Here is a 27,963-nt window from a genome sequence, read left to right on the forward strand (position 1 = left end):
CTTTCTGGTTAGGACTTGATGATCTTAGAGGGCTCTTCCACCTGAAACAAGTCTATGGTTTGTTCTTGAATGTCTCATTTAATTAGAAGCTATTATCCAAGGGAATGACTCACGAGTGAGCAGAACGGACTCCTTAAGAGCAAACTCAATTGTTACAACCTAAGGAAGGAAATGGAGAAATATCTATGAAATCTCTTCACCACTTACTGCTCTGTGTCACACACCTGATGCTGTAGGGGGTCCTGGGATGGATGCACCAGAGCACAATGCTCCACTTGTACCAGGGCTCAAAGGCTGAAATTCATTTTGTCAGGTGAAAGAAGGCACAAAGAGTTTTTGCTCAGACTGTGGAGCAGATTTAAAGAAGAGAGAAAATGTTCCTGCCCCAGAGAGCTCTGCAGCTGCTGACATTGTTGGCAGTTCTGTTTTTTGCCTGTTTTGCAACATGTCAAGACACAGAGAGGTAAGCAAAGCTCATCCTTTACTTAATAGCAGCAGTACTCAGCTCGCCTTTAACAGGCTGTGTGCTCCACAGCTGTCATTTCCCCCAGGGCACGGTGGGAGGGAAATTCTGTCCATTTGGTCCAGCCACACTCTGCATCCCCCTCTCCACAGCACAGAATGAGACCAGTTGGGGTTGCAGATGTGTCCCATCCACCACCGTTCAGGTGCCGCTCTGAGCCCCAGTGCAGCAAACCCTGTGAGGTTCCACACCAGCCCCGAGCAAGCCACAGGCTGCAACTCCACCCTGAGGCTCCCATTCAGATTCAAATCTGCACTGGGAGCCTCCAGCTGCAGGAAGCTGTCATCTGACCAGCCTGATACCCAGAGATGTTTGCATCCCAGAATTAGCCTGCCCACCCCAGGCAATATCTGGCTCCCAAGTTCTGGTTTATCTGAAGAAAAGGTGGATTTGGTTTTGATCCCATGGATTGATTTCAGTTAAATTAGTCCTGGCTTACCAGCTCTGGATGAAAAGGAACAATCCCAACGATGGCAAAACACTAAGGTCATGGCAAAAAAAAGAGAGATGTGTTCTGGTATTTAAAGCTCTGAAAAGACCTCAAATTTGGGAAGGATCAGACCTCTGCTAAGGTCATTTTGTGACTGTCTCCCTAGTGCTCACGCTCCAGGCTCTGCAAGGAGCTGGTTGTGGGCACCAGCCTCAGGGCTCTCCTCCTCCTCCTCGAGTCACAGAATTGTTTTGGTTGGAAAAGGCCTTTGGGGTCACACAACCATCCTCTAACTCTGCCACGGGTGGTGTTAAAGCATGGCCCTCAGCACTGCATCTCTGCAGCTTTTGATCTCTTTCAGGGCTGGGGACTCAACCACCTCCCCTGGGCAGCCTGTTCTAGCCTTTGAGAACCCTTTCAGGGAAGAAGTTTCCTCTGATATCCAACCTAAGCCTCCCCTGGGGCAGCTTGAGGCCATTTCCTCTTGTCCTGTCAGCTTGTTCCTTGGAAGACGAGAGCAACCCCCACCAGTCCCCAACCTCCTTTCAAGGGAGAGCCAGAAGGTCTCCCCTCAGCCTTTTCTCCAGGCTGAACCACCCCAGTTCCCTCAGCAGCCCTGTTCTGCAGACACCACCAACTCTCCTTCCTCAGCCTAGGGAAGCACCTCAGCGCGGCGGCCGCCTCGCTAGGAGCTCAGAGCCCTCGGTGCTGGGTTCCTAACTGCCCCTCTCTGCCCTTGCCGCAGGAGAGCAGTGACGGAGCACCAGCTGATGCACGACAAGGGCAGGGCGTTCCAGGGGCTGAAGCGGCTGCTGTGGCTGCACCAGGCCCTGGGCAGCGTGCACACGGCCAGCAGCAGGGACGTTCCGCTCGCGGATGCCCTGTGGGATTCGCGGGCCAGCCAGGATCCCTCGGATCAATACAGCCTCATCGACAGGGAGGAGACTGCAAGACTGAGGAAGCTGCTGCAGGAGCTGATGGAAGAGGAGCAGGGCTCCCCCCGGCTAAAGCAGCTGGAGTATGTGAAGACCCCAAAGGCTAACTGGAACCCACAAGACCTTGTCGACCTCCTACAAATCAAAGAGCTGGGCAGCAAGAGAGCTCCTGTGAGCCAGCCCCAGCACTACTCCCACTAGCCTCCCCACAGCTCTGCCCACCCACTGCCTTAGGTGAGTGATGTGAGGAAAAGCTCTAGCACAAGTGAACTGCAACAGCAAAGCAACCTCCCTTGTGTTCCTTAACTGCTCCTAGGCTGATAGATCCATAGGATGGGTTGGCTTGGAAGGGACCTTCAAGATCATCCAGTTCCAAACCCCTGCTATGGGCAGGGACACCTCCCACCAGCCCAGGTTGCTCATCCAACCTGGCCCTGGCCACCTCCAGGGGAGGAGGCAGCCACAGCCTCCCTGGGCAGCCTGTGCCAGTGTCTCCCCACCCTCACTCTCAAGAATTTCTTCCTAATCTCCAGTCTCAATCTGCCCTCTTCCAGCTTCAATCCATCCCCTTGTCCTGTCACTATAAGGCCCTTTTAGGGACCCCCAGTTCTCTCCTCAACAGGCAGCCAGAAGCCTCTTTCCCCAGCAGCCTCCCCCCTGTTTGTCTGATACTGCAGGGCTGTGGCAGCTCTCTGCAGCTCCTGCAGCAGGAAGTTGGGGTCATTGCTCTGCATATTCCCAGGCTCACTTTACTTGATGCAGGTTCTCTCCTATGTCACACCTGCCTGCAGTTCTGCCCTGCCCTGCATGAATGACTTTCTTTACACTTTAGTATCACAGTATCATAGAATCAGTCAGGGTTGGAAGGGACCACAAGGATCAGCCAGTTCCAACCCCCCTGCCATGGGCAGGGACACCCCACACTAGATCAGGCTGCCCAGAGCCTCATCCAGCCTGGGCTTAAACACCTCCAGGGACGGCGCCTCAACCACCTCCCTGGACAACCCATTCAAGGGCTTCACCACTCTCATGGGGAAGAACTTCCTCCTCACACCCAGCCTGAATCTCCCCACCTCCACCTTCATTCCATTCCCCCCAGTCCTATCACTGCCTGAGATCCTGAGCAGTCCCTCCCCAGCCTTCTTGTAGCCCCCTTCAGACACTGGAAGGCCACAATGAGGTCACCTCGGAGCCTTCTCTTCTCCAGACTGCACAACCCCAGCTCCTTCAGTCTGTCCAAACATTTCTTCTCCAGCACAAAGGGTGGGTTGAAGGCTTTCATCTCTCAGTTGCTTTGTGTTTTTTTTTCAGAGTGGCAAAACTTTTGCCAGGCCACAAAGGGAGAAGTTGGCAGCGATCCTCCCCTCAGACATTCACCTGATGAGAATCAGCTTCCCGGGTCCCCTACTGAAACCTGTTGTTTCAAGACCTTTTCTTTGTCATGTGTGGAGTCCTCCCCAAGAGCTCCCATAGCGTATCAGGTTCTCCTGGCAGAAAACCAGCTTCAGGAGGCCACCTGTGCTTCCTGAAAGAGGCTGCAGATGATTTGGCTGGTAACCTTTCATATTGGACTGCCTGGCTGTGGTAACCTTTCTCCTACCCCTTGGCTCTGCCTAAGCAACATCAGCTCTTGCAGAAATGCAACCTCTGTCGTGTGTCACAAATCCATCATTTGCCACCTTTCAGGACACCAGCTGAAGCTCCTCTGCTGCTGCCAGGCTCCAAGCATGTGTGCAGAAGCTGACTGAAGCCCAAGAGCTCCTTGGTGTTGTCAATCATCAAAACCCTTTTCACCTTTTTGGTATTTTTTTCTTGGGTGGGAATGCAAATAAAGTGAAGCAGAATCTCCTTCTGCCCATGTCTCCACGCATTTGGGAATAGGGAATTGCATTTCTTTCATCGTGCCTCCCCATCAGAGCTCCCCATTAGATTCCCAAGGCCAATTGATCTGACCTGGACAGGCTGGAGAGGTGGGCACAAGCCAACCTCAGGAGGTTCAACAAGACCAAGGGCAGGGTCCTGCAGCTGGCTCGAGGCAATCCCAGGCACAAATCCAGGCTGGGCTTGGCTGGAAAGCAGCCCTGAGGAGAGGGACTTGGGGGTGCTGGTGGAGAAGCTCCCCAGGAGCTCTCAGTGTGCACTTGCAGCCCGGAAAGCCAACCAGAGCCTGGGCTGCAGCAAGAGAAGTGTGGCCAGCAGGGCCAGGGAGGGGATTCTCCCCCTCTGCTCAGCTCTGCTGAGACCCCACCTGGAGTACTGCCTCCAGCTCTGGAGCCCCTATTGCAAGAGAGATCTGGAGGTGCTGGAAGGTGTCCAGAGCAGGGCCAGGAGGATGAGCAGAAGGCTGGAGCACCTCTCCTGTGAGGACAGACTGAAGGAGTTGGGGCTGTGCAGGCTGGAGAAGAGAAGGCTCTGAGGTGACCTCATTGTGGCCTTCCAGTATCTGAAGGGGGCTCCAAGAAGGCTGGGGAGGGACTGCTCAGGATCTCAGGCAGTGATAGGACCAGGGGGAATGGAATGAAGCTGGAGGTGGGGAGATTCAGGCTGGGTGTGAGGAGGAAGTTCTTCACCATGAGAGTGGTGAAGCCCTGGAATGTGCTGCCCAGGGAGGTGGTGGAGTCCCCATCCCTGGAGGTGTTCAAGAGGGGATTGGATGTGGCACTTGGAGCTATGGTCTAGTAGTCAGGAGGTGTTGGGTGTCAGCTTGGACTTGATGACCTCTGAGGTCTTTTCCAACCTTATTGATTCAGTGTAAAGCCCAAACCCCTCTGTGTCCTGCTCAGCACGTTGACTGTGCTGTCCCCTTGGACTCAATGACCATTTACTGAGCCCAGGGAGGCTCCCAAATGGCTCCTTTCCTCGGTGTGCAGAGCCCAGCCAGCACAGAGGAGCTGCTCGCTTTGTTTCGGGGCTGCAGAGGTGGCTGCTGAGCGAGAGAGATCACAGAGGCAGCCCCTGGGACCTGCGGGGCGCTGAGCCTGGAGGAGGCTGAGCCTGGAGGAGGCTGAGCCTGACCTCACCGCTCTCTACAGCTCCCCGAGAGGCACTTGGAGCCGGGTGGGGTTTATTGGGTTAGCCTCTCAAGGAACAATTGACAGAACAGGGGAAAAGGTCCTGAAGCTTCTCCAGGGGAGGCTTAGGTTGGACATCAGAAGAAACTTCTTCCCTGACAGGGTTCTCGAAGCCTGGCACAGGCTTCCCAGGGAGGCGGCTGAGTCCCCATCCCTGGAGGTGTTGCGATGTGGTGCTGAGGGGCACGGTTCGGCAGCAGCCTCGGCAGGGGCAGTTAATGCTGAGTCCCGAGGACCTCGGAGGTCTTTCGGAGCCGAACGGACCCCGCGGCTCGGCGCCTCCCGGCCGCCCCAAAATGGCGGCGGCCTCCCCTCCCGCCGCGCCATGCGCACGCGCCGCAGCCCCCCGCGCCCCCCGCCCCAGGCCTCGCGGGCTGCACCCCGCCCCGCTGCGCGCGCGGGTGGTGGCAGTGGGCGGGGCGCGGAGGCTCCGCCCCGGGGGGCGGGGCCGGGCGGCGGGCGGCGCGTGCGCGCTGCCCCCGCGCTCCTGGGGGTGTCTCGTCCCGTCCCGTCCCGTCCCGTCCCGTCCCCTCCGCTGTCGGTGCGGGGGGCGGCAGTGGTGTTGCGGTGGCTCTGGTCGCCCCGTTACCGTTCCTGACTCATTCACCGGCTCCGCTCTGCCTCTCCGCGGCCGCTTCGCCCTGCTCCGTGTTACCAGGATCCCGCCGTCGCTTTCAGCTCCTCGCCTCCCCCCCTCCCGGGGGGCTCCGGTAAGCAGCTCCCCCCCCCGCTTGTTGCTGTGGCGATCCCCGTGTTTTCCCCCCACGCCCTACTCCCCACCCCCTGCGGCGGTCTGCATCGCCTCCGTGCCCTCTTCCCTCCTCCTGGGGCCCTTCTGTTCTCCCGGGGCGGGGGGAGTAGGGAGAGGCCCCCGTGTAGCCCGCGGGTCCGGTGGGGTCTGGTTGGGAGACGCTGCGTTCGGGGTCCGTGAGGTCCCCGCTGCCCCGGGGGTCGGCGCTGCGGGCCCAGAGCGGCGGAGGTCCTTTCTTCTCCTCTCCCTTGTCTGCGGAGCTCAGGCTCCTTTTGTCTGCTCCCGGGGCTGCCGTCCGGCTCCTCCGCCAGCGCGGCGGGTCGGGGCCTCACGAAGGGCCGCGGAGCCGCCGCCCCCGGGCAGGCTGCCTCTGGGTCGGGTGCCGGTGCCGGGAGCATCCTGCTCCGTCACCATCGCAGCGCCGCCGTGGGTGTCGGTCGGCTCTGAGCGCCGGTCCCTGTAGGGAGGGCACCCGGGCACCAACAGGTGGTTGGCACTGCTGCTGCCAGCCCCGTCCCTTCTTCCTTCCCCTTCTCTTCCTTTGTCCGCACCCCCTTGGAAGCAGCCCCTGCCGGGTGATTTTCCCTCTGCTCTCTCGCAGCTGAAAGGCAGGGGCTTGGCTTTCACACTTACCTGGGGGTGCTGTGCCATCTCCTCGGGGGGTGCATGGAGAGTGCCACCCGGCCCTTGCGTGGTGTCACTCGGAGCCGCTCCTCCATCCAGCTGCGATTCCATCTCAGACCCACCCAGCTGGAGGGCTCCGTCAAGGAGGCTGTGACTGCAGCAGGCAAACCCCTTGGTGTCTGCAGAGGAGGTGGTTGGTGAGGGCACAGCTCTGGTGCCTTGGAGAGACCTGCACAAAGTAAAACAGAGAAGAACGACTGAAAGCCTTGGTGGCACCTGGGCAGTGTCAGAAGGGGAAGTGTCCAACCTGCCCTTGTCTGCAGTCTGGAGGGCTGGTTGTGAAACCAGGTTAGCTTACTGTGAGTTATCATCAGAGGATGGCTCAGGTTTGAAAGGACTTCAGAGATCATCTGCTCCATCCTGCCCATGGCAGGGACACCTCTCAGCTGGACTTGGCTGCTCCAGGCTTCATCCACCCTAGCCTTTAACACTCCCAGGGAGGAAGCATCCACAACCTCCCTGGGCAACCTGTTCCAGAGTCTTGTGTTGAAGAGCTTCTTCCTCATCTCCAGTCTAACCCTGCTCTCCCTCAGCACCAGACCTTTCCCCCTTCTCCCCTTGCTGGACACCCTTATGAAAAGTTATCTGGTGACCAGGAGAGCAACCTTGAAGAAGTTGTTTTACACTTCAGATCTTTGATTTTAGAAAGCAGAGCTGGGTTGTCACAGATGCCCTGAGGATGTGCTGCCAGCTGGGCCTGGGGCACTCCCATCTGTAAGAGAGTCCAGCAGAGAGGAACATGGAATCACAGAATTGGTTTTGGTTGGAAAAGCCCTTTAAGAGCATCAAGTCCAAGCCTTAATCCAACACTACCAGGTCACCACTAACCCATGTCCCTCAGCACCATATCTCTCTGGCTTTTCAATCCCTGCAGGGATGGGGACTCCACCACTGCCCTTGGCAACCCTTGAGAGGCAGAAATTGTTCCTCATGTCCAACCTAAACCTCCCCTGCTGCAACCTGAGGCCATTCCCTCTTGTCCTGTCTCTTGTTCCTTGGGAGAAGAGCCCAACCCCCACCCGGCTCCAGCCTCCTCTCAGGGAGCTGTAGGGAGCAATGAGGTCTCTCCTCAGCCTCCTTTTCCCCAGGCTCAACACCCCCAGCTCCCTCAGCTGCTCCTCTCCAGACCCTCCCCCAGTGCTGCTGCCCTTCTCTGGCCCTGCTCCAGCCTCTCAATGTCCTTCTTGGAGTGAGAGGCCACCAAGCCCAGTGTGTGCCTGTGGGAGCCTTGCAGGAGGCTTGGGTTTTACTCACTTTGAGCTCCATCTCCTGCTCTGTGCCTCTGGATTTTGCCAGGTTTCTGTGTGAGAGCAGCCAAATGCCTCTCTCCCCACAACTGCTCTGTCACCAGACAGCTTCCAGAATCTTGATATTCCACAGGGGAGGAGGCAGCAGGCAACTGATGGAGTCATGTCTGCAAGGGTCACAGGAAGAGGAACTGGATTTGATGTTTCAGTTGTGATATTTCTGGGGTTTCAGCATTGGTTAGGGCTAGAATCTATTGGGAGAGAGAAACACTCAACAGCACTGCCTGAACTTGTGGTTTCTGAGGCATCATGTTTCTTAAGTTTCCTTCCCTCTTATTTTCAGATCAAAAAAAAAACCCAAAAAAGATGTTCAAAACAGGAAGTTTGACTTCATACCTTTTATTTTGTAAGACTGTTCCTTACTGAGGCTTAGCTCAGACACCCAGGCTGTGTTTGCTCATCCAACCTGGCCCTGAACACCTCCAGGCAGGAGGCAGCCACAGCCTCCCTGGGCAGCCTGTGCCAGGCTCTCACCACCCTCATGCTGAAGAACTTCTTCCTCAGCTCCAGTCCAACCCTGCTCTCCCTCAGCTCCAAACCCTTCCCCCTTGGCCTGGCTCCAGACACCCTCATGGAAAGTCTCTCTGCAGCCTTCCTGCAGGATCCCTTCAGGTCCTGGCAGGCAGCTCTGAGGTCCCTCTGGAGTCTTCTCCAGGCTGCACAGCCCCAGCTCTCAGCCTGTGCTCATGATCAGCCCTTGGAGCATCTTTGTGGCCTCCTCTGGCCTCACTCCAGCAGCTCTGTGTCCTTCTCCTGCTGGGGACAGCAGCACTGGAGGCAGGATTGGAGGTGAGGTCTGAGCAGAGCAGAGCCAAGGGGCAGAATCCCCTCTCCTGCCCTGCTGCCCACCCTGCTCTGGCTGCAGCCCAGCACCCAGCTGAGGATCCTGCTGGCTCCTGGGGAGCTGCTCAGCACCCAGCACTGGAGGCAGGATTGGAGGTGAGGTCTCAGCAGAGCAGAGCCAAGGGGCAGAATCCCCTCTCTTGCCCTGCTGCCCACACTCCTCTGGCTGCAGCCCAGCACACAGCTGAGGGCACTGCTGGCTCCTGGGGAGCTGCTCAGCACCCAGCACTGGAGGCAGGATTGGAGGTGAGGTCTCAGCAGAGCAGAGCCAAGGGGCAGAATCCCCTCTCCTGCCCTGCTGCCCACACTCCTCTGGCTGCAGCCCAGCACCCAGCTGAGGGCCCTGCTGGCTCCTGGGGAGCTGCTCAGCACCCAGAACTGGAGGCAGGATTGGAGGTGAGGTCTCAGCAGAGCAGAGCCAAGGGGCAGAATCCCCTCTCCTGCCCTGCTGCCCACCCTGCTCTGTCTGCAGCCCAGCACCCAGCTGAGGCCCCTGCTGGCTCCTGGGGAGCTGCTCAGCACCCAGCACCCCCAAGGCTTTCTCTTGAGGGCTGCAGGAGGCAGCTGAGCCGACAGCAGCTCTGGCTTGAAGGTTGCTTCTCCTTTTTAGCATTCAATATTTCCTCCCTTGCTCTTTCCTGACAGCCATGGCAATGACAGGCCCAACACCCTGCTCCTCCATGAGTAACCACACCAAGGAGAGAGTTACCATGACCAAGGTGACCTTAGAGAACTTCTACAGCAACCTCATTGCGCAGCACGAGGAGAGAGAGATGAGGTAAACAAAGCCCTTCCAAACCCCTCCTTGCTTTCTGTCCAGAGTTGGGTGAGAGCCAACCACACATTAACTGCATGCAGCTTTCTGCAGCCAAAGCTACAATGGACCAGTTTGGCTGAGTGGGTACCTAAGAGATGGGCACCTGGGTGAGGCTTGGCATGGAGGCCTTCAACAAGGGCTTGGAGTGAAAGGCTGAGGGGCAAAGGCTTTGAGCTGGGAGAGGGCAGATTGAGGCTGGAGATGAGGAAGAAATTCTGGAGAGTGAGGGTGGGGAGACACTGGAACAGGTTGCCCAGGGAGGCTGTGGATGCTTCCTGCCTGGGAGGTGTTCAGGGCCAGGTTGGATGAGGCCTTGAGCATCCAAGTCCAGGTGAGAGGTGTCCATGCCCATGGCAGGGGGGTTGGAGCTGATGACCTCTGAGATCCCTTCCAGCCTGAGCCATTCTGTGGTTCTGTCATTCTGGATCATCAGTTTCAGTTTGGGTTATACCATGGGGTGGAGATGACTGACCAAGGATGAGGCTTTCCAGGCACTGAGGGGTTGCTGTGAGGAATCCACTTCCCATCTGTGTCAGCTGAACTTGGGGATCTCTTGAAGTCCCTCACTCAGAATCTCACAAGTGATCCAACACAGAAGTCTTGCTTCTACCTTCCTCTGCCCTAGTGAGGCTACAGCTGGAGTGCTGGGTCCAGTTCTGGGCTTCCCAGTTCAACAGAGACAGAGAACTGCTGGAGGGGGCACAGCAAAGGGCTGCAGGGGGCTGAGGGGACTGGAACAGCCTTGATAAGGAAGGGCTGAGAGAGTTGGGGCTGTTCAGTCTGGGGAAGAGCAGCCTGGGGGGGATCTGATCAGTACTGAGCAATACTGCCAGGGGGGGGGTCAGGAGGATGGGGCCAGGCTTGGTTCAGTGGTGCCCAGGGAGAGGACAAGGGGTGAAGGGCACAAACTGAACACCAGAAGTTCCACCTGAACATGAGGAGGAGCTTCTTTAATTGAAGGGTGGCAGAGCCCTGGAGCAGGCTGCCCAGAGAGGTGGTGGAGTCTCCATCTCTGGACTCATTCCAAACCCACCTGGATGTGTTCCTGTGGGACCTGTAGGTGACCTTACCTCACCAGGGGGGGTTGGACTCAATGATCTCCAAGAGGTCCCTTCCAACCCCTACCATTCTCCATCTTTCCTTCACACTTCAGCTTCTTTCAGCCAAACCTTGGGGGCCAGAAGATGATCAGTTCCTCCAGAGCTCCTAAAAACAGGCAAGAGGAGGAAAGAAAGATCTTGCTCCCAGCAAAGCAAGGCTGGAGCCTTCCCAGGCCCCAGCAGAGCAAGGCTGGAGCCTTCCCAGGCCCCAGCAAAGCAAGGCTGGAGCCTTCCCAGGCCCCAGCAAAGCCATCCTGTGCAAGCTGCTGTGGGTGACACTGCTTTAGCCAAGGGGGTTGCAACAGATCACAGTCTCACAGTCTCAGAGTATCACCAAGGTTGGAAGAGACCTCAAAGATCATCCAGTCCAAGCTGGCACCACAGACCTCATGGCTAGGCCATGGCACCCAGTGCCACATCCAATCCCCTCTGGAACCCCTCCAGGGATGGGGACTCCACCACCTCCCTGGGCAGCACATTCCAATGGCTAACAACTCTCTCTGGGAAGAACTTTCTCCTCACCTCCAGCCTAAACCTCCCCTGGCACAGCTTGAGACTGTGTCCTCTTGTTCTGCTGCTAGTTGCTAGAGAGAAGAGACCAACCCCTTCCTGGCTCCAACCTCCCTGCAGGCAGTTGCAGAGAGCAAGAAGGTCTCCCCTGAGCCTCCTCTGCTGCAGGCTAAGCAACCCCAGCTCCCTCAGCCTCTCCTCCCAGGGCTGTGCCCCAGACCCCTCCCCAGCTTTGTTGCCCTTCTCTGGACACCTTCCAGCAGCTCAACCTCTTTCCTGACCTGAGGAGCCCAGAGCTGGCCACAGGACTCCAGCTGTGGCCTCAGCAGTGCTGAGCACAGGGCAGGATGAGCTCCCTGCTGCTGCTGGCCACACTCTGCCTGCTGCAGGCCAGGCTGCCCTTGGCCTTCTTGGCCCCCTGGGCACACTGCTGGCTCCTGTTCAGCTGCTCTCCACCACTCCCCCCAGGTCCCTCTCTGCCTGGCAGCTCTCAGCCACTCTGCCCCCAGCCTGTAGCTCTGCCTGGGGTTGCTGTGGCCAAAGTGCAGCCCCTGGCACTTGTTGAATGCCATCCTGTTGGCCTCTGCCCATCTGTGCAGCCTGTCCAGGTCCCTCTGCAGAGCCCTTCTGCCCTCTGACTGCCCAACCTCTGCCCCCAGCTTGGGGTCATCTGCACATTTGCTGCTGGCTGACTCAATGCCCTCATTCAGATCATCAATGAAGATGTTAAAGAGGCTGGGGCCCAGCACTGCTCCCTGGGGCACCCCACTGGTGCCTGGCTGCCAGCTGGCTGTGGCACCATTCACCACCACTCTCTGGGCTCAGCCTCCAGCCAGTTCCTAACCCAGCTCAGAGTGCTGCTGGTGCTCTCTGAAGGTCCCTTCCCACCCCTACCATTCTGTGACTCTCTGAGGTCTAATCCAGAGAGAAAATAATCACTGATTTAAGTCCTTCCTGTTCTCTCCCCCACCCCCCCCATAGCTTTTTATTCTGAGTGCTCTTTGCTGCTGCTTAAAACCTCAGGGACAGAGTTGGGGCTGCCCAGGATCCAACCTTGGGCTGAGCAAACTCAGTGGGGTGTCTGAGTGAGGCTGTGTTGATCAGGAGGAGTGCCTGGGGGTGGGTGATCAGGAGGTGAAGTGGTGTTGGCCAAAGTGCAGCTGGGGCCCACTGAGGATATCCTGGGGGAATCCTGGCATTGCTGGCTCCTGCTGAGCTGTTCCCTTCTGGGTCTTGCAGCAGCTGAGTGCAGAAAGTCTGAGCATAAGGAGGCCTGGAAGCACTGAGGTTGGCAAAGCCCTTCCAGAGCATGGCTGGGCTGGGCTCACTGGGCACCAGAGTAAGGGCAAAGCCTTTTCCAAGTGCCTGGTTGTGGGAGTGATAACCCAGAGCATTTATCAGGGCACAGCAGCTGTGCTGTGGGGCAGGGGACAGGAAGAGGATCTTGTGAAGACTGATGTGCATGAGGAGAAGGAATTTGTGTGGTGTCTGCCTTGTGTTCACAGCACTGAAAGCACACAGGGAGCAGAACCAGAGAGCTGTTGAGCTGGGAAGAGAGCTCTGAGGTCATCCAGGCCAACACTCACCCACAGCTCACAGGCCCACCACTGCTGCTGAGCCACTGCCACTGCTTGACAGGATGCTTGGTTGCATGGTTTAGTTGATTAGGTGGTGTTGGATGATGGGTTGGACATGATGATCTTGAAGGGCTCTTCCAACCTGGTTTGTTCTGTTCTGTTCCATTCTATTCCATTCTATTCCATTCTATTCCATTCTATTCCATTCTATTCCATTCCATTCCATTCTATTCTATTCTATTCCATTCTATCCTATCCTATCCTATCCTATCCTATCCTATCCTATCCTATCCTATCCTATCCTATTCCATTCTATTCCATTCTATTCCATTCTATTCCATTCTATTCCATTCTATTCCATTCTATTCTATTCCATTCTATTCCATCCTATCCTATCCTATCCTATCCTATCCTATCCTATCCTATCCTATCCTATCCTATTCTATTCCATTCTATTCCATTCTATTCCATTCTATTCTAAACCCCACCCTCAGCACCACATCCATGCAGCATTTAAACCCCTCCAGGGATGGGGACTCCACCAGGTGTCCCCTGAAACCTGTATGAGGGCTCTGGCCTGGCTGTCAGAGAGAGAAGTTCTGGTGTCCCCAGCAGAAGGAGGACACAGAGCTGTTGGAGTGTGCCCAGGGGGCCAAGAAGGCCAAGGGCAGCCTGGCCTGCAGCAGGCAGAGTGTGGCCAGCAGCAGCAGGGAGCTCATCCTGCCCTGTGCTCAGCACTGCTGAGGCCACAGCTGGAGTCCTGTGGCCAGCTCTGGGCTCCTCAGGTCAGGAAAGAGGTTGAGCTGCTGGAAGGTGTCCAGAGAAGGGCAACAAAGCTGGGGAGGGGTCTGGGGCACAGCCCTGGGAGGAGAGGCTGAGGGAGCTGGGGTTGCTTAGCCTGCAGGAGAGGAGGCTCAGGGGAGACCTTCTTGCTCTCTGCAACTGCCTGAAGGGAGGTTGTAGCCAGGTGGGGGTTGGGCTCTTCTGCCAGGCACCCAGCCCCAGAACAAGAGGACACAGTCTCAAGCTGTGCCAGGGGAGGTTTAGGCTGGAGGTGAGGAGAAAGTTCTTCCCAGAGAGAGTTGTTAGCCATTGGGATGTGCTGCCCAGGGAGGTGGTGGAGTCCCCATCCCTGGAGGGGTTCAAGAGGGGCTTGGATGTGGCCCTTGGTGCCATGGTTTAGCCATGAGGTCTGTGGTGCCAGCTTGGACTTGATGATCTCTGAGGTCTCTTCCAACCTTGGTGATTCTATGATGTTCCTGAAACACCATCAGTGGCTCAGTCTTTGTCTGCCTTGTCTCTGCTCTAGACAAAAGAAGCTGGAACAAATGATGGAAGAAGAAGGCTTAAAAGATGAAGAGGTAAGGCCTGTGGGGGGTGGCCTTGCTCCAGGTGGGTTTCTCCCATGAATGGAGAGTTGCCAGCTTGATGTGGAGCTGCTGTGCTCTCTCTGGAGCCCTCCTTGCAGAATTCTCATTGTGCTTTGGGGTTTTTTTCCCCCTCCCTAACCTCCAGAAGAGGATCAGGAGGTCAGCACATGCCCAGAAGGAGACAGAGTTCCTTCGCCTGAAGAGGACCAGGCTGGGCCTGGAGGACTTTGAGTCGCTGAAAGTGATTGGCAGAGGAGCATTTGGAGAGGTAAGGCCTGGAGGGATGACTCAGAGCATTGCAGGGAGCTGCCTGGGAGAGTCCAGCACAGAGCTGCTGCAGGCAGTGCAACATCTGCCTGTGAGCACAGCCTGAGGGAGCTGGGGCTGGGAGCAGAGGAGCCCTGAGGGCTGCCCTCGTGGCTGGGGATAAAGAGGGAATGGGATGGGATGGAATGGAATGGGATGGGATGGAATGGGATGGGATGGAGTGGAATGGAATGGGATGGAGTGGGATGGGATGGAATGGGATGGGATGGGATGGAGTGGGATGGAGTGGGATGGGATGGGATGGAGTGGGATGGGATGGGATGGAGTGGGATGGGATGGGATGGAATGGGATGGGATGGGATGGAGTGGGATGGAGTGGGATGGGATGGGATGGAGTGGGATGGGATGGGATGGAATGGGATGGGATGGGATGGAGTGGGATGGAGTGGGATGGGATGGGATGGAGTGGGATGGGATGGGATGGAGTGGAATGGAATGGGATGGAGTGGGATGGGATGGGATGGAGTGGGATGGGATGGAATGGGATGGGATGGGGTGGGATGGGATGGGATGGGATGGAGTGGAATGGAATGGGATGGAGTGGGATGGGATGGAATGGGATGGGATGGACCAGCACCAGATGTGCAGGGCTGGAGCCAGGCTCTGCTCAGGGATGCCCAAGGAGAGCACAAGGGGCACTGGGGGCAAGCTGGAGCAGAGGAGCTGCCAGGGGAACAGGAGGGAAAACCTTGTCCCTGTGAGGGTGCTGGAGCCTGGAGCAGGCTGCCCAGAGAGGCTGTGGAGCCTCCTTCTGTGGGGCCATCCAAACCCCCCTGGCTGTGTTCCTGGGTGCCCTGCCCTGGGTGATGGAGCTCTGGCAGGGGCTTGGACTGGATGAGCTCTGGAGGTCCCTTCCAGTCCCTGCCATTCAGAGATGCCTGGCACCACTGCAGGTCAGGTTGCCTGGGGCTGTGAGCAGCTGAGGATGTCCCTGCTGAGGGCAGGGGGTGGACTGGGGGAGCTCTGGAGGTCCCTTCCCAGCCAGGGCCCTCTGGGGCTGTGTGTGGTCAGCAGCAGCGGCGCACAGCAGGGCCCACAGCGATGGCATCCAGGGCCTCCACCTCTGTCAGCAGCTGTGCTGCTGATGCTCTGCTTGGCTTCCCTCTGTGTTTGCTCCCTAGGTGAGGCTGGTGCAGAAGAAGGACACAGGCCATGTCTATGCCATGAAGATCCTGAGGAAGGCTGACATGCTGGAGAAGGAGCAGGTGAGAAGCAGCCCTGGGTGCTGCTCTCTGGCCCCCAGTGTGTGCCCATTGCCCCTTGTCCTGGGCACCACTGGCCAGAGGCTGGCCCCAGCCAGCTCCAACTCTCCCAGCCTTTCCCCACAGGGGAGGTTCTCAGCCCTCTGCTCATCTCTGTGGCCTCCTCTGGAGCCTCTCCAGCAGCTCCAGGTCCTGCTTGTGCTGGGCCCCCCAGAGCTGGAGGCAGTGGGGGCTGAGCAGAGCAGAGCAGAGGGGCAGAATCCCCTCCCTGTGCTGCTGCTCTCCCTGCAGCTCAGCACTCAGCTGGCTCTGGGCTGCCAGGGACCACTGCTGGCCCCTGGGGACTTTGGCACCACCTGACACCCCCAGGGCCTTCTCCTCAGGGCTGCTCTCAGCCTCTCCTCCCCCAGCCTGGAGTTGTGCCTGGGATTACCCTGAGCCAGCTGCAGGACCTTGGCCTTGTTGAACCTCCTGAGGTCTTGGGCTCAGCTTTGCAGCCTGTCCAGGTCCCTCTGGAAGGCAACCACACTGAGGGGTGAAAGGGGGTTGGTGTGGGGACAACCCCCCCCAAGCATTCTGAGCAGGGAAAGCTGAGTGCAAGCTTCTGCCTCTTGTTCTCAGAAGCAGCACTTTGGGCTTGGATTTGGGACAGGCTTAGCCATGGAAGGCTTTAACTCTGGAGGGCTTGCTGGTGGTGTCTCTGCCCTCCTGCAGGAGCCTGGCTGCTAGCTGTGCAACGTTTGATGCTTTGCAGTGCAAGATCTGAGTTGGCTGTGAGAGAGATCTTAATCCAGCTGCAGGCCTGGCAGGAACCCAATCCTCTCTCCCCTGCAGGTTGGCCACATCCGTGCAGAGAGAGACATCCTGGTGGAGGCTGACAGCCTGTGGGTGGTGAAGATGTTCTACAGCTTCCAGGACAAGCTAAACCTCTACCTCATCATGGAGTTCCTGCCTGGAGGTAACTTGCCTCAAACCAAGAGGCTGAGGCCCTTCTGTCTGTGGAGTTCTCACTTGGCTGCAAGTGCAGGCTGGGATGGATCCAGATGGGATGTGAGGAAGAAGCTCTGCCCCAGGAGGGTGGTGAGAGCCTGGCACAGGCTGCCCAGGGAGGTGGTGGCAGCCTCCTGCCTGGAGGTGTTTGCAGCCAGGCTGGAGGTGGCTGTGAGCAACCTGCTGTGGTGTGAGGTGTCCCTGCCCATGGCAGGGGCTTGGAGCTGGCTGAGCCTGGAGCTCCCTTCCAGCCCTGGCAGCTCTGTGATTCTATGATCCTGGCCTGCAGCAGGCAGAGTGTGGCCAGCAGCAGCAGGGAGCTCATCCTGCCCTGTGCTCAGCACTGCTGAGGCCACAGCTGGAGTCCTGTGGCCAGCTCTGGGCTCCTCAGGTCAGGAAAGAGGTTGAGCTGCTGGAAGGTGTCCAGAGAAGGGCAACAAAGCTGGGGAGGGGTCTGGGGCACAGCCCTGGGAGGAGAGGCTGAGGGAGCTGGGGTTGCTTAGCCTGCAGGAGAGGAGGCTCAGGGGAGACCTTCTTGCTCTCTGCAACTCCCTGAAGGGAGGTTGGAGCCAGGTGGGGGTTGGGCTCTTCTGCCAGGCAAGCAGCAGCAGAACAAGAGGCCACAGTCTCAAGCTGTGGGATCCTCAAGGTCCCTTCCAGCCCTGACCATTCTCTGATCCTCTGGAGTGGATTTGGTTGCCACACTGGAGCACAGCTCACTGCAAAGCTTCCTGCTCTGGGGTGCTCTGAGCTGCTGTGCTCATGCTCAGGGATATCTGCTTGGGTTGTTTTGCTGCAGGTGTTTGACACTTGGCCTTAGTGATCTGCTGGTTCTTCTCCCCACCATGCACTGCCTGGCTGTAGATCCATGGCATCAGCAGCTCTTGCTCTTCTGACCTTTCCCTCCTGGCTGCCTTGCAGCAGAAAGAGCTTTAAGTCCTCTCTTTTCCTTCCCAGAGGCTGCTGCTGCTGTTTGTCTCCCAATGGTCACAGAATCAGAGAACCATTTGGGTTGGCAAAGCCCTCTTGGATCACCCAGGCCAACATCAGCCCAACCCCACCATGGCCACCACACCATGGCCCCAGCTGCCATGGCAGCAGCTTGCTTGAACCCCTCCAGCCATGGGGACTCCACCACCTCCCTGGGCAGCCTCTGCCAGGCCCTGACCACTCTTGCAGCAAAGACATTTTGCCTCCTCTCCAACCTCAGCCTCCCCTGGCACAATTTCAGGGCATTTTGTCTTGTTCTGTCACCTGACAGCAGGGAGAAGAGGCCTGCTGAGCCTAGCTGGGAGGTGTCCCTGCCCATGGCAGGGAGGTTGGAGCAGATGATCTTTAAGGTCCCTTCCATCCAATTCCCAGCTCCCTGCAGCCCTCAGCCTAACCTAACCCTCCCCTGGCACACCTTGAGGCTGTTTCCCCTTGTCCTTCTTCCCTGTTCCCATCTCTGAGGCCCACTCCAGCCCTCTGTGAGGAGAGACTGCTCCAGGGTTTGGCACAGGGCTGCTGGGGGAGCTGCCTCGAGCTGGATGTGAAACCACTTTGGATTCCCTGAGGCTTCCAGGGGCTTGGGTTTCTCCTTGGGGACATCCCAGCCTAGCAGGAGGGGAGTTTGTGTGCCTGTCTGTCCTGACCTTTGCTGCTGTGGGGGCTTTCCAGGGGACATGATGACACTGCTGATGAAAAAGGACACCCTGACAGAGGAGGAGACTCAGTTCTACATCGCTGAGACCGTGCTGGCCATCGACTCCATCCACCAGCTGGGCTTCATCCATCGAGACATCAAACCAGACAACCTCCTGCTGGACAGCAAGGCAGGTGCTCCCCACTGCCCAGGGGCTGGGGAGGGAGCAGGCCTTGTGCTTTGCTGCCTGAAGAGGAGGCAGGGCTTGGAATTTTGAGTGCTGACCTGGAGGGGTTCAGGGCCAGGCTGGATGAGGCCTTGAGCAGCCTGGGCTGGGGGGGAGGGGTCCTGCTCCAGGCCTCCAGCAGCCTCACACCAAAGAAGTTTCTCCCTCCTGTTCAGGTGGAACCTCCTGGCTGCCACTTTGTGCCCCTTGGCCTGGCCCTGGGCACCACTGAGCAGAGTCTGGCCCCAGCCTCTTGCCCCCCAGCCTTTAGTCCCCACAGGGGACCTGCTCTGCTCCAGGCTCAACAGCCCCAGGTCCTTCCTCACCAGACAGATGTTTCAGTGCCTTCATCATCCTCATAAGCCTCCCCTGGCCTCCCTCCAGCAGTTCCCTGTCTCTCTTGCACTGGGGAACCCAAAACTGGACCCAGGGCTCCAGACAAGGTCTCAGCAGGGCAGAGTAGTGGGGGAGGAGAACCTCCCTGGCCCTGCTGGCCAACCCCTTCAGGCACCCATGCTCCTTGAGCTCTTGCTGAGCATTGCTCAGCTGCCCTCTGGGGCTGCTCTGCTGCAGGCTCCCAGCCCCAGGGCTCTCAGCCTTTGCTGCTGCCAGGGCTGCTCCAGGCCCCTCAGCAGCTTTGTGGCCCTCACTTGGACTCTCTCCAGCAGTTCCCTGCCTCTTAACCTGGGCAATGCTCAGGATGCTCAGAGCAGTTCCTCTGGCACTCTCACAGAAGCTTTTCCTGTCCCTTCATGATCTTTAAGGTCCCTTCCAGCCCCAACCCTTCCCTGAGTGTCTGAATTTAGTGTGTTCCTTCTCACCCACTGAAGTCAAGGCACAAGGCAGGGCCTGCAGCTCCCTCTGCAGAGCTTTGCTGTTCCCTCTGCAGCAGTCAGGAGCTTGCAGGAGCAGCAGGTGCCTGAAGCCAGCAGCTCCTGGGCCTCTCTCTCTGCATGCAGTGGATGCTTGAGCCTCTGTTGCACACCCAGGGTGCAGCCAGGAGAGCTTTGGTTCCTGGTACAGGATAAAGGCAGGGGGAGAGGCAGCAGAGCTCCTTTTGCTGTGCTGCTGCCTCAGGCTGGGCTTGTCTCTTGGTTTGTTGGCTTCCAGGGCCATGTGAAGCTCTCAGACTTTGGTCTCTGCACTGGCCTGAAGAAAGCTCACAGGACAGAGTTCTACAGGAACCTGAACCACAGCCTCCCAAGTGACTTCAGTAAGTTGGTTGCCTGCAGCAGCTGGGTGCCCCTCAGCAGGGCAGCTGTGCACTGACAGCCCTCACACCACTGGGAGGCTGTGGGAGGCCATGCTGGGGAGGGTCTCAGGGTGAATGTGGCATCCTGGGCTGTGATTCTGTTTGTCTGTAGCACAGCTTCAGCAAAACCACTCCACTTAGTCCAACCTGCCCAGGAGGTCTCCTTCCTGTGTGCAGTAAAGCTTGGATGGAGCCTCAGTGGGGCTGGGGAGGTGCTGGCTGGGCCCTGTGTGCTGCTTGGATTCCTCAGGGAGCACAGAATGCTGGAATGCTCATTCCAGAACCCTGGAATGCTCAGGGATTTTCTCCAGGGGGTTGGAATGGTTTGGAGCTGGAAGAGGCAGATGGAGAGTGGAGAGAAGGAGAAATGTTTGGTGCTGAGGGTGGGGAGAGCCTGTGCCAGGCTGCCCAGAGAGCTGGGAGCTGCCCCAGGGCTGGCACCAGCGCAGGGCAGGTTGGTTGGGGCTGGGAGCAGCCTGCTGTGGTTGGGACAGAAGCTCAGAGCCAACCCAGCTCCCCTTAGAACCTTCTCCAGGGCAATTCACCTCCCCAGAACCCAAAGGGGATCTCTGGACCTGAGGCTGCCTCTGCTCCAGGTTTAACCCTCTGCTGTCAGCCACTCAGCCTCTGGGCTTCAGGGCTCAGAACCTCTGCTGGGAGCTGCCCCAGGGCTGGCACCAGTGCAGGGCAGGTTGGTTGGGGCTGGGAGCAGCCTGCTGGGGCTGGGGATGGCCCTGGGGGCTGCACTGGAGGAGCTCTGCAGCTCCCTTCCCAGCCAAAGCATTTTATGAGTCCCTGATCCTGTGGTGCACTCTGAGCAAGGCTGCAGCAGGGCTCAGTGATGCTTCCCAACCTCCTTCAGCTTTCCAGAACATGAACTCCAAAAGGAAAGCAGAGACCTGGAAGAGGAACAGAAGGCAGCTGGTGAGTCCCTTCCACCTGCCTGGAGGTGTTCCCTGCTGGGCTGCTGCAGGCCAGGGGGGAGAGGCCTGGGGGGCAAGGGGGAGAGAGAGGCCTGGGGGGGGAGCAAAGGGGGGGGAGAGAGGCCTGGGGGGGGAGCAAAGGGGGGGAGAGAGGCCTGGGGGGGAGCAAAGGGGGGGAGAGAGGCCTGGGGGGCAAAGGGGGGGAGAGAGGCCTGGGGGGGAGCAAAGGGGGGGAGAGAGGCCTGGGGGGGAGCAAAGGGGGGGAGAGAGGCCTGGGGGGGAGCAAAGGGGGAGAGAGAGGCCTGGGGGGGAGCAAAGGGGGAGAGAGAGGCCTGGGGGAAGAGAGAGGCAAGGGAGAAGAGAGAGGCAAGGGGGAAGAGAGAGGCCAGGGGGAAGAGAGAGGCCAGGGGGAAGAGAGAGGCAAGGGGGAAGAGAGAGGCCTGGGGGGCAAGGGGGAAGAGAGAGGCAAGGGGGAAGAGAGAGGCAAGGGGGAAGAGAGAGGCAAGGGGGAAGAGAGAGGCAAGGGGGAAGAGAGAGGCCTGGGGGAAGAGAGAGGCAAGGGGGAAGAGAGAGGCCTGGGGGGCAAGGGGGAAGAGAGAGGCAAGGGGGAAGAGAGAGGCAAGGGGGAAGAGAGAGGCAAGGGGGAAGAGAGAGGCAAGGGGGCAGGGGGGAGAGAAGCCTTGAGGGCAGGGGCAGAGGCCTGGAGCCCCTGCTGAGCTCCCAGCAGTGCTGCCATGAAGGCTTCCCTGCCCTCCTGTCCAAGGGAGCAGTGCCACCCCTCAGGCCTTCTTCTGCTGCCCCCCAGCTGAGCCCCAGCTCTGGCCACACTCAGCACAGCACAGGGGCTCCCCAGGCCACACACAGAGTGCTGCCTTGCCCCTGGAGGCAGTTCAGGACTCCCTCCTGAGAGCTGAACCTGGAGGGGCTACAAGAAATCCAGGATGGGACTTTGGGCAAGGGCTGGGAGTGGCAGGAGAAGGGACAATGGCCTGGGGCTGGGAGAGGGCAGACTGAGACTGGAGAGGAGGAAGAAGCTCTTGAGAGTGAGGCTGGGGAGAGCCAGACCTCATTGTGGCCTTCCAGGATCTGAAGGGGGTTCCAAGAAAGCTGGGGAGGGACTTTGGAGGGGGTCAGGGAGGGACAGGACTGGGGGGGCTGGAGCAGAACTGGAAGTGGGGAGCTGGAGATTGGCTGTGAGGAAGAAGTTGTTGGCCAGGAGGGTGGTGAGAGCCTGGCACAGGCTGCCCAGGGAGGTGGTGGAAGCCTCCTGCCTGGAGGTGCTCAGGGCCAGGCTGGATGAGGCCCTGAGCAGCCTGGGCTGGGGGGAGGGGTCCCTGGGCATGGCAGGGGGTTGGAGCTGGAGGGTCCCTAAGGTCCCTTCCAACCCAAGCCCTTGCATGGATCTGGGACTCTCTGATGGCTTTTGTCTCTGCACAAGAGCTTCAGAGCAGGTAGCTGAAGGATCTCAGAGGCAGTCAGGGTGTGCCCAGCAGAAGGCCTCTGGGAGTCCCCACTGCCAGCTGTCCCTCAGGGTTCCTAACTGCTGGTGTCTGTTCCAGGCCTTCTCTACTGTGGGCACCCCAGACTACATTGCCCCTGAAGTCTTCCTGCAGACTGGCTACAACAAGCTGTGTGACTGGTGGTCCCTTGGGGTCATCATGTACGAGATGCTGATTGGTAAGGAGCCAGCAGTGCCCCAGGGCCTGGCCAGCAGCTGTGCTGCAGCTCCTGGGGGCACTGAGGGGCTGGGCTCAGGGCCTCAGAGCCCCCACTCCTTGCATGGGTTGTGAGCTGTCTGCTGGTAGCCACAGGAACTGTTTTCATCCAGCAGGAGAAGGACACAGAGCTGTGGAGTGAGGCCAGAGGAGGCCACAGAGATGCTCCCAGGGCTGGAGCAGCTCTGCCCTGAGCACAGGCTGAGGGAGCTGGGGCTGTGCAGCCTGGAGAGAAGGCTCCAGGGGGACCTCAGAGCTGCCTGCCAGGACCTGGAGGGATCCTGCAGGAAGGCTGCAGAGAGGCTTTCCCTGAGGGGTCTGGAGCCAGGACAGGGAATGGTGTGCAGCTGAGGCACAGCAGGGTTGGACTGGAGCTGAGGAAGAAGCTCTGCAGTGTGAGGCTGCTGAGACTCTGGTGCTGCACTTTGGCCACAGCAACCCCAGGCAGAGCTACAGGCTGGGGGCAGAGAGGCTGAGAGCAGCCAGGCAGAGAGGGACCTGGGGGTGCTGATTGACAGCCGCCTGAACAGGAGCCAGCAGTGTGCCCAGGGGGCCAAGAAGGCCAAGGGCAGCCTGGCCTGAGCAGGCAGAGTGTGGCCAGCAGCAGCAGGGAGCTCATCCTGCCCTGTGCTCAGCACTGCTGAGGCCACAGCTGGAGTCCTGTGGCCAGCTCTGGGCTCCTCAGGGCAGGAAAGAGGTTGAGCTGCTGGAAGGTGTCCAGAGAAGGGCAACAAAGCTGGGGAGGGGTCTGGGGCACAGCCCTGGGAGGAGAGGCTGAGGGAGCTGGGGTTGCTTAGCCTGCAGAAGAGGAGGCTCAGGGGAGACCTTCTTGCTCTCTGCAACTGCCTGAAGGGAGGTTGGAGCCAGGGGGGGGTTGGGTTCTTCTGCCAGGCAAGCAGCAGCAGAACAAGAGGCCACAGTCTCAAGCTGTGCCAGGGGAGGTTTAGGCTGGAGGTGAGGAGAAAGTTCTTCCCAGAGAGAGTTGTTAGCCCTTGGGATGTGCTGCCCAGGGAGGTGGTGGAGTCCCCATCCCTGGAGGGGTTCAGGAGGGGCTTGGATGTGGCCCTTGGAGCCATGCTCTAGCCATGAGGTCTGTGGTGCCAGCTTGGACTCCATGACCCTCAAGGTCTCTTCCAGCCTTGGTGATTCTGTGGTACTGTGATGCAGGCTGCCCAGGGAGGCTGTGGCTGCCTCCTGCCTGGAGGTGCTCAGGGCCAGGCTGGATGAGGCCTGGAGCAGCTGGGTGAGGGTGAGAGGCCTCCCTGGCTGTGGCAGGGGGGTTGGAGCAGATGATCTCTGGGGTCCCTCCCAAGCTGAGCCCTTCACACAGCTCCTCTCTCCCTTTGCAGGTTATCCTCCTTTCTGCTCAGAGACTCCTCAGGAGACCTACAAGAAAGTAATGAACTGGAAAGAGACTCTGACCTTTCCCCCAGAGGTTCCCATCTCTGATAAAGCAAAGGATCTTATTTTAAGGTGCCAGCCTTATGGTTTGCCACTTACTGCAGTGCTGAGTGTCTTGTCCTGCACACTGTGCTGTGTACCTCTCATGGCTTGCTTCATGTGGCAGAACCCTGCTGCTTCTGACAGCTGCCTCTTGTGGTGCCCAAGCAGCAGATGCTGAACTCCCTTCTCAAACACATTTGTGTCTCAGGGGCCATGTAGCAGAGCCCCAGCTGTGAACCAGACCCAACAGGAGCTGCCCTGTGGGTGCTGTTAGTCTGGCAAAGCTGCCCCTCTGCTCAGCCCCCACCTGCAGCACTGCCTCCTGTTCTGGGGGCCCCAGCATAAGGACAGGGAACTGCTGGGGCAGCTCCAGAGGAGGCCACAGAGATGATCAGGGGGCTGGAGAGCCTCCCCTGTGGGGACAGGCTGGGAGAGCTGGGGCTGTGCAGCCTGGAGAGGTCACTGGGGGACCTTGGGGCAGCCTTCCAGTGAGGGAAAGGGCTGCAGGAGAGCTGGGAGGGACAGGGTGAGAGGGAATGCACTGAAGCTTGAGGAGCAGAGGTTGAGACAGGAGATGAGGAAAAGAATCTTGAGAGTGAGGCTGGGGAGAGCCTGGCACAGGCTGCACAGGGAGGCTGTGGCTGCCTCCTGCCTGGAGGTGCTCAGGGCCAGGCTGGATGAGGCCTGGAGCAGCCTGGGCTGGGGGCAGCTGTCCCTGCCCAGGGCAGGGGCTTGGAGCTGGCTGAGCTTGAAGGTCCCTTCCAAGCCAACCCATCCCATGTGAATTCTTTCCACCCAGGAATGTTGCTGCTCTTTGTTTTGCCTGCCAGCTCCTCCTGCAGGCAGCTCCAGTCCTGCCAGAGCTGGCTGCCCACCACAGCCATGGAGCTGCTGTGCTGGGAGGCTGCTGGCCCAGGCTGCCCAGGGAGGCTGTGGAGTCTCCTTCCCTGGGCACTTCCCAGCCCCACCTGGATGTGTTCCTGGCTGCCCTGCCCGGGGTGCTGCTGCTCTGCCTTGGCCTGGGTGATCTCCAGAGGGCCCTCCCAAGCCCTGGCCTGGTGTGGTTCTGTGCTGCCCCAGGGCCTGCTGCCCCTCCACTGATGCTGGCAGCCCCTTCCCTGTTCTCAGGGCAGGAGGAGAGATGTTTGAGCTTTTCAGGCTGGAGATGTTGTCAGTGGTGCTGAGGTGGCCCTGCTGTGACACAGCCTTGTGCCTTGCTTGTGGCAGCTGAGCTCCCTGGGCATAGCTCTGTGTTCTGCAGGGGCAGTCCTTCACCTTCTCCTTTGGTTTGCCCCCAGCAGTCCCAGCCCAGAAAGCTCTTCCATTCCCTGGATGGAACTGCTTTCCTTTCTCATTCTTCCTTCATTTTCATTCTTCCTTCCATCCCAGATTTTGCTGTGAGTGGGAGCACAGAATTGGTGCATCTGGTGTGGAGGAAATAAAGAGTAACCCATTCTTTGAAGGGGTTGATTGGGAGCACATCAGGTAAGAAGCTCTGCAGCACAGCCAGCTGCTCTCCTCTCTGCTTCCTCCTTGAGCAAGGGAGCAGCTTGCCTGGCACTTCCCATCTCTCAGAGCTGCTTGGTTCCTTAGCTGGAGCTGTGCTGAGGTTTAGGTGCCTTCAGTCTTTGATTCTGCTCAGCACTGGGGGGTGGCTGAGTCCTGCTTGCTGCTGCTTTGTGCTGTCTTAATGCTGAGCCTGCTCTTCTTGGCAGGGAGAGGCCTGCTGCAATCTCCATAGAGATCAAAAGCATTGATGACACCTCCAACTTTGATGAGTTCCCAGAGTCTGATATCCTTAAGCCAACAGGTAAAGGCCTTCCTGCTGCATGCACACAGCCCTCCCTCTGCCAGGGGCTGGGGCAGCTTCCCTCTCTTGCTGGATCCTGGGGGGGAGTTCAGTCACTGTCAAGCTGTTAGCTGCCAGCCTGGGGGTGGCAGGGGGCTGTGAGCTGTGCTTTGGGTTTCAGGAGGGGCAGGATGCAGCTTGGTGGTTCTCAGTTGTGCCCTGGGAGAGGCCAAGGGGCAGTGGGTGGAAACTGCAGCACAGGAGGCTCCAGCTCAGCATGAGGAGGAACTTCTGCATTGGGAGGCTCCCAGAGCCCTGCAGCAGGCTGCCCAGGGGGGTTGTGGAGTCTCCTGCTCTGGGGGCTTCCAAGCCCCAGCTGGATGCTGTGGTCCTGCTCTGGCAGGGGGCTTGGACTCAGTGATGCCCAGGGGTCACTCCCAGCCCCTAACATCCTCTGATCCTGGGAATGATGTAGGAGCAGCCTGGGAAAGGGCCTCTCACACAGGCAAGAGAGAGCTGCCAGCAGGTTCAGGTCCCAGCAAGACCTCTGAGCCCAGTGCTGTGAGGGCCCCCTGGCACTGCCTGATTCCTGCCAGCACATCTGGGGTTTGGTGAAGGAGGTGTGGGGAGGGTGGGGCAGGAGGGGTTGGTGCTTGGATGTGAAGCTCTAAAGGATCTTTGCCTTTGGAGGTGCTCAGGAGGCCTGGGGCCATGGCACTGGGGGCCATGGCTTGATGGCCATGGTGGTGCTGGCTTGATGGTTGGCCTGGCTGACCTTAGAGGGCTTTCCCAACCTTAGTGATTGTGATTTGTGTGGCCAAGCATGGCCACACTTGCTCCATGCCTGCCCAAACCACCCCTCAGCAGTTCTTGCCTGGCCTTGGAGAAAGAGCCCAGATGCCTGCACCAATGCTGCCCCTGTGCTCAGCACTGCTGAGGCCACAGCTGGAGTCCTGTGGCCAGCTCTGGGCTCCTCAGGGCAGGAAAGAGGTTGAGCTGCTGGAAGGTGTCCAGAGAAGGGCAACAAAGCTGGGGAGGGGTCTGGGGCACAGCCCTGGGAGGAGAGGCTGAGGGAGCTGGGGTTGCTTAGCCTGCAGGAGAGGAGGCTCAGGGGAGACCTTCTTGCTCTCTGCAACTGCCTGCAGGGAGGTTGGAGCCAGGTGGGGGTTGGGCTCTTCTCCCAGGCCCCCAGCAGCAGAACAAGAGAACACAGTCTCAAGCTGTGCCAGGGGAGGGTTAGGCTGGAGGTGAGGAGAAAGTTCTTCCCAGCAAGAGAGATTGGCCCTGGGGATGTGCAGAATGAACCAGGTTGGAAGAGACCTTTGAGATCACCAAGCCCAACCTCTCCCCCAGCACCATCTGATCAACCCAACCATGGCACCAAGGGCCTCAGCCAGGCTCTTCCTAAACCCCTCCAGGGATGGGGACTCCACCACCTCCCTGGGCAGCACATCCCCAGGGCCAGTCTCTCTTGCTGGGAGCACTGGAAGTGTTTAAAAAGAGCCTGGCTGAGGCCCTTGGGGCCATGGCTGAGTTGCTCAGCTGGTGCTGGGGGAGAGCTTGGACTGGATGAGCTCTGAGGTCTGTTCCAACCTGGTTCATTCTGTACTCAGAATTTGAGAGGCTTTGATGCCTTAGAAGCTTCTCCTCCTTACCCCACTGGCAGGGATTGGTAGGAAGCTTGGAATGGGGATGGGATAGGGATGAGAATGGGATAGGGATGGGATAGGAATAGGAATGGAAGGGGATAGGAATGGCATAGGGATGGGATAGGGATGGGATAGGGATGGGATGGGAATAGGAATGGGATGGGAATAGGAATGGAAGGGGATAGGAATGGGATAGGGATAGGAATGGAAGGGGATAGGAATGGCATAGTAATGGGATAGGGATAGGAATAGGATAGGAATGGAATGGGATAGGAATAGGGATGGGAGAGGAATGGGATAGGGATAGGAATGGGAGGGGATAGGAAGGGGTTAGGAATGGAAGGGAATAGGAATGGCATAGTAATGGGATAGGGATAGGAATAGGACAGGAATGGAATGGGATAGGAATAGGGATGGGATAGGAATAGGAATGGAAGGGGAATAGAAAAGGAATGGGAATAGGAATGGGATAGGAATAGGGATGGAATGGGATAGGATAGGAATGGAAGGGGATAGGAATGGAATGAACCAGGTTGGCAAAGAGCTCAGAGCTCACCGAGTCCAACCTCTCACCCTGCACCATCTGAGCAACCAAACCACGGCACCAAGGGCCTCACCTTGGGACCTTCAAAGGCTAATTTGCTGTCTGTTTGGGTTTTCCCCCCCCTGCCCCTGCCTGTGCTGGCAGTGGCAGCAAGCAGCCACCCCGAGGGCGAGTACAAGAACAAGGACTGGGTGTTCATCAACTACACCTACAAGCGCTTCGAGGGCCTGACCGCCCGGGGGGCCATCCCCTCCTACATGAAAGCAGGCAAGTGAGGCCTGGGACTGCTGCTCAGCCAGGCCAGCCTCCCCCTGCACTTTGGGGCCAGACCCAGTAAAGAACTCTCTGCCTTGGTGTTTTG

At 58.5% G+C, this 27,963-nt stretch overlaps 2 protein-coding genes across 2 annotated transcripts; both read left to right on the top strand.

The window, feature by feature from the left end:
- The first annotated feature begins 374 nt into the window (after positions 1–374).
- Positions 375–2,089, top strand: LOC128898890 (parathyroid hormone 4-like). The gene is made up of 2 exons (XM_054176298.1): positions 375–463; positions 1,699–2,089. Exons 1-2 carry the CDS (start codon positions 375–377, stop codon positions 2,087–2,089), a joined length of 480 nt encoding a protein of 159 aa, XP_054032273.1.
- A 3,462-nt stretch (positions 2,090–5,551) lies between these two features.
- Positions 5,552–27,963, top strand: STK38 (serine/threonine kinase 38). The gene is made up of 14 exons (XM_054176578.1): positions 5,552–5,669; positions 9,190–9,322; positions 13,858–13,909; positions 14,064–14,186; positions 15,367–15,450; positions 16,282–16,405; positions 18,097–18,251; positions 19,398–19,500; positions 20,402–20,463; positions 22,022–22,139; positions 23,527–23,650; positions 25,010–25,105; positions 25,336–25,430; positions 27,747–27,963. Exons 2-14 carry the CDS (start codon positions 9,192–9,194, stop codon positions 27,875–27,877), a joined length of 1,398 nt encoding a protein of 465 aa, XP_054032553.1. The 5' UTR covers positions 5,552–5,669; positions 9,190–9,191; the 3' UTR covers positions 27,878–27,963.

The sequence above is a fragment of the Dryobates pubescens genome, chromosome 35, assembly GCF_014839835.1.
Source record: "Dryobates pubescens isolate bDryPub1 chromosome 35, bDryPub1.pri, whole genome shotgun sequence".
NCBI lineage: Eukaryota > Metazoa > Chordata > Aves > Piciformes > Picidae > Dryobates > Dryobates pubescens.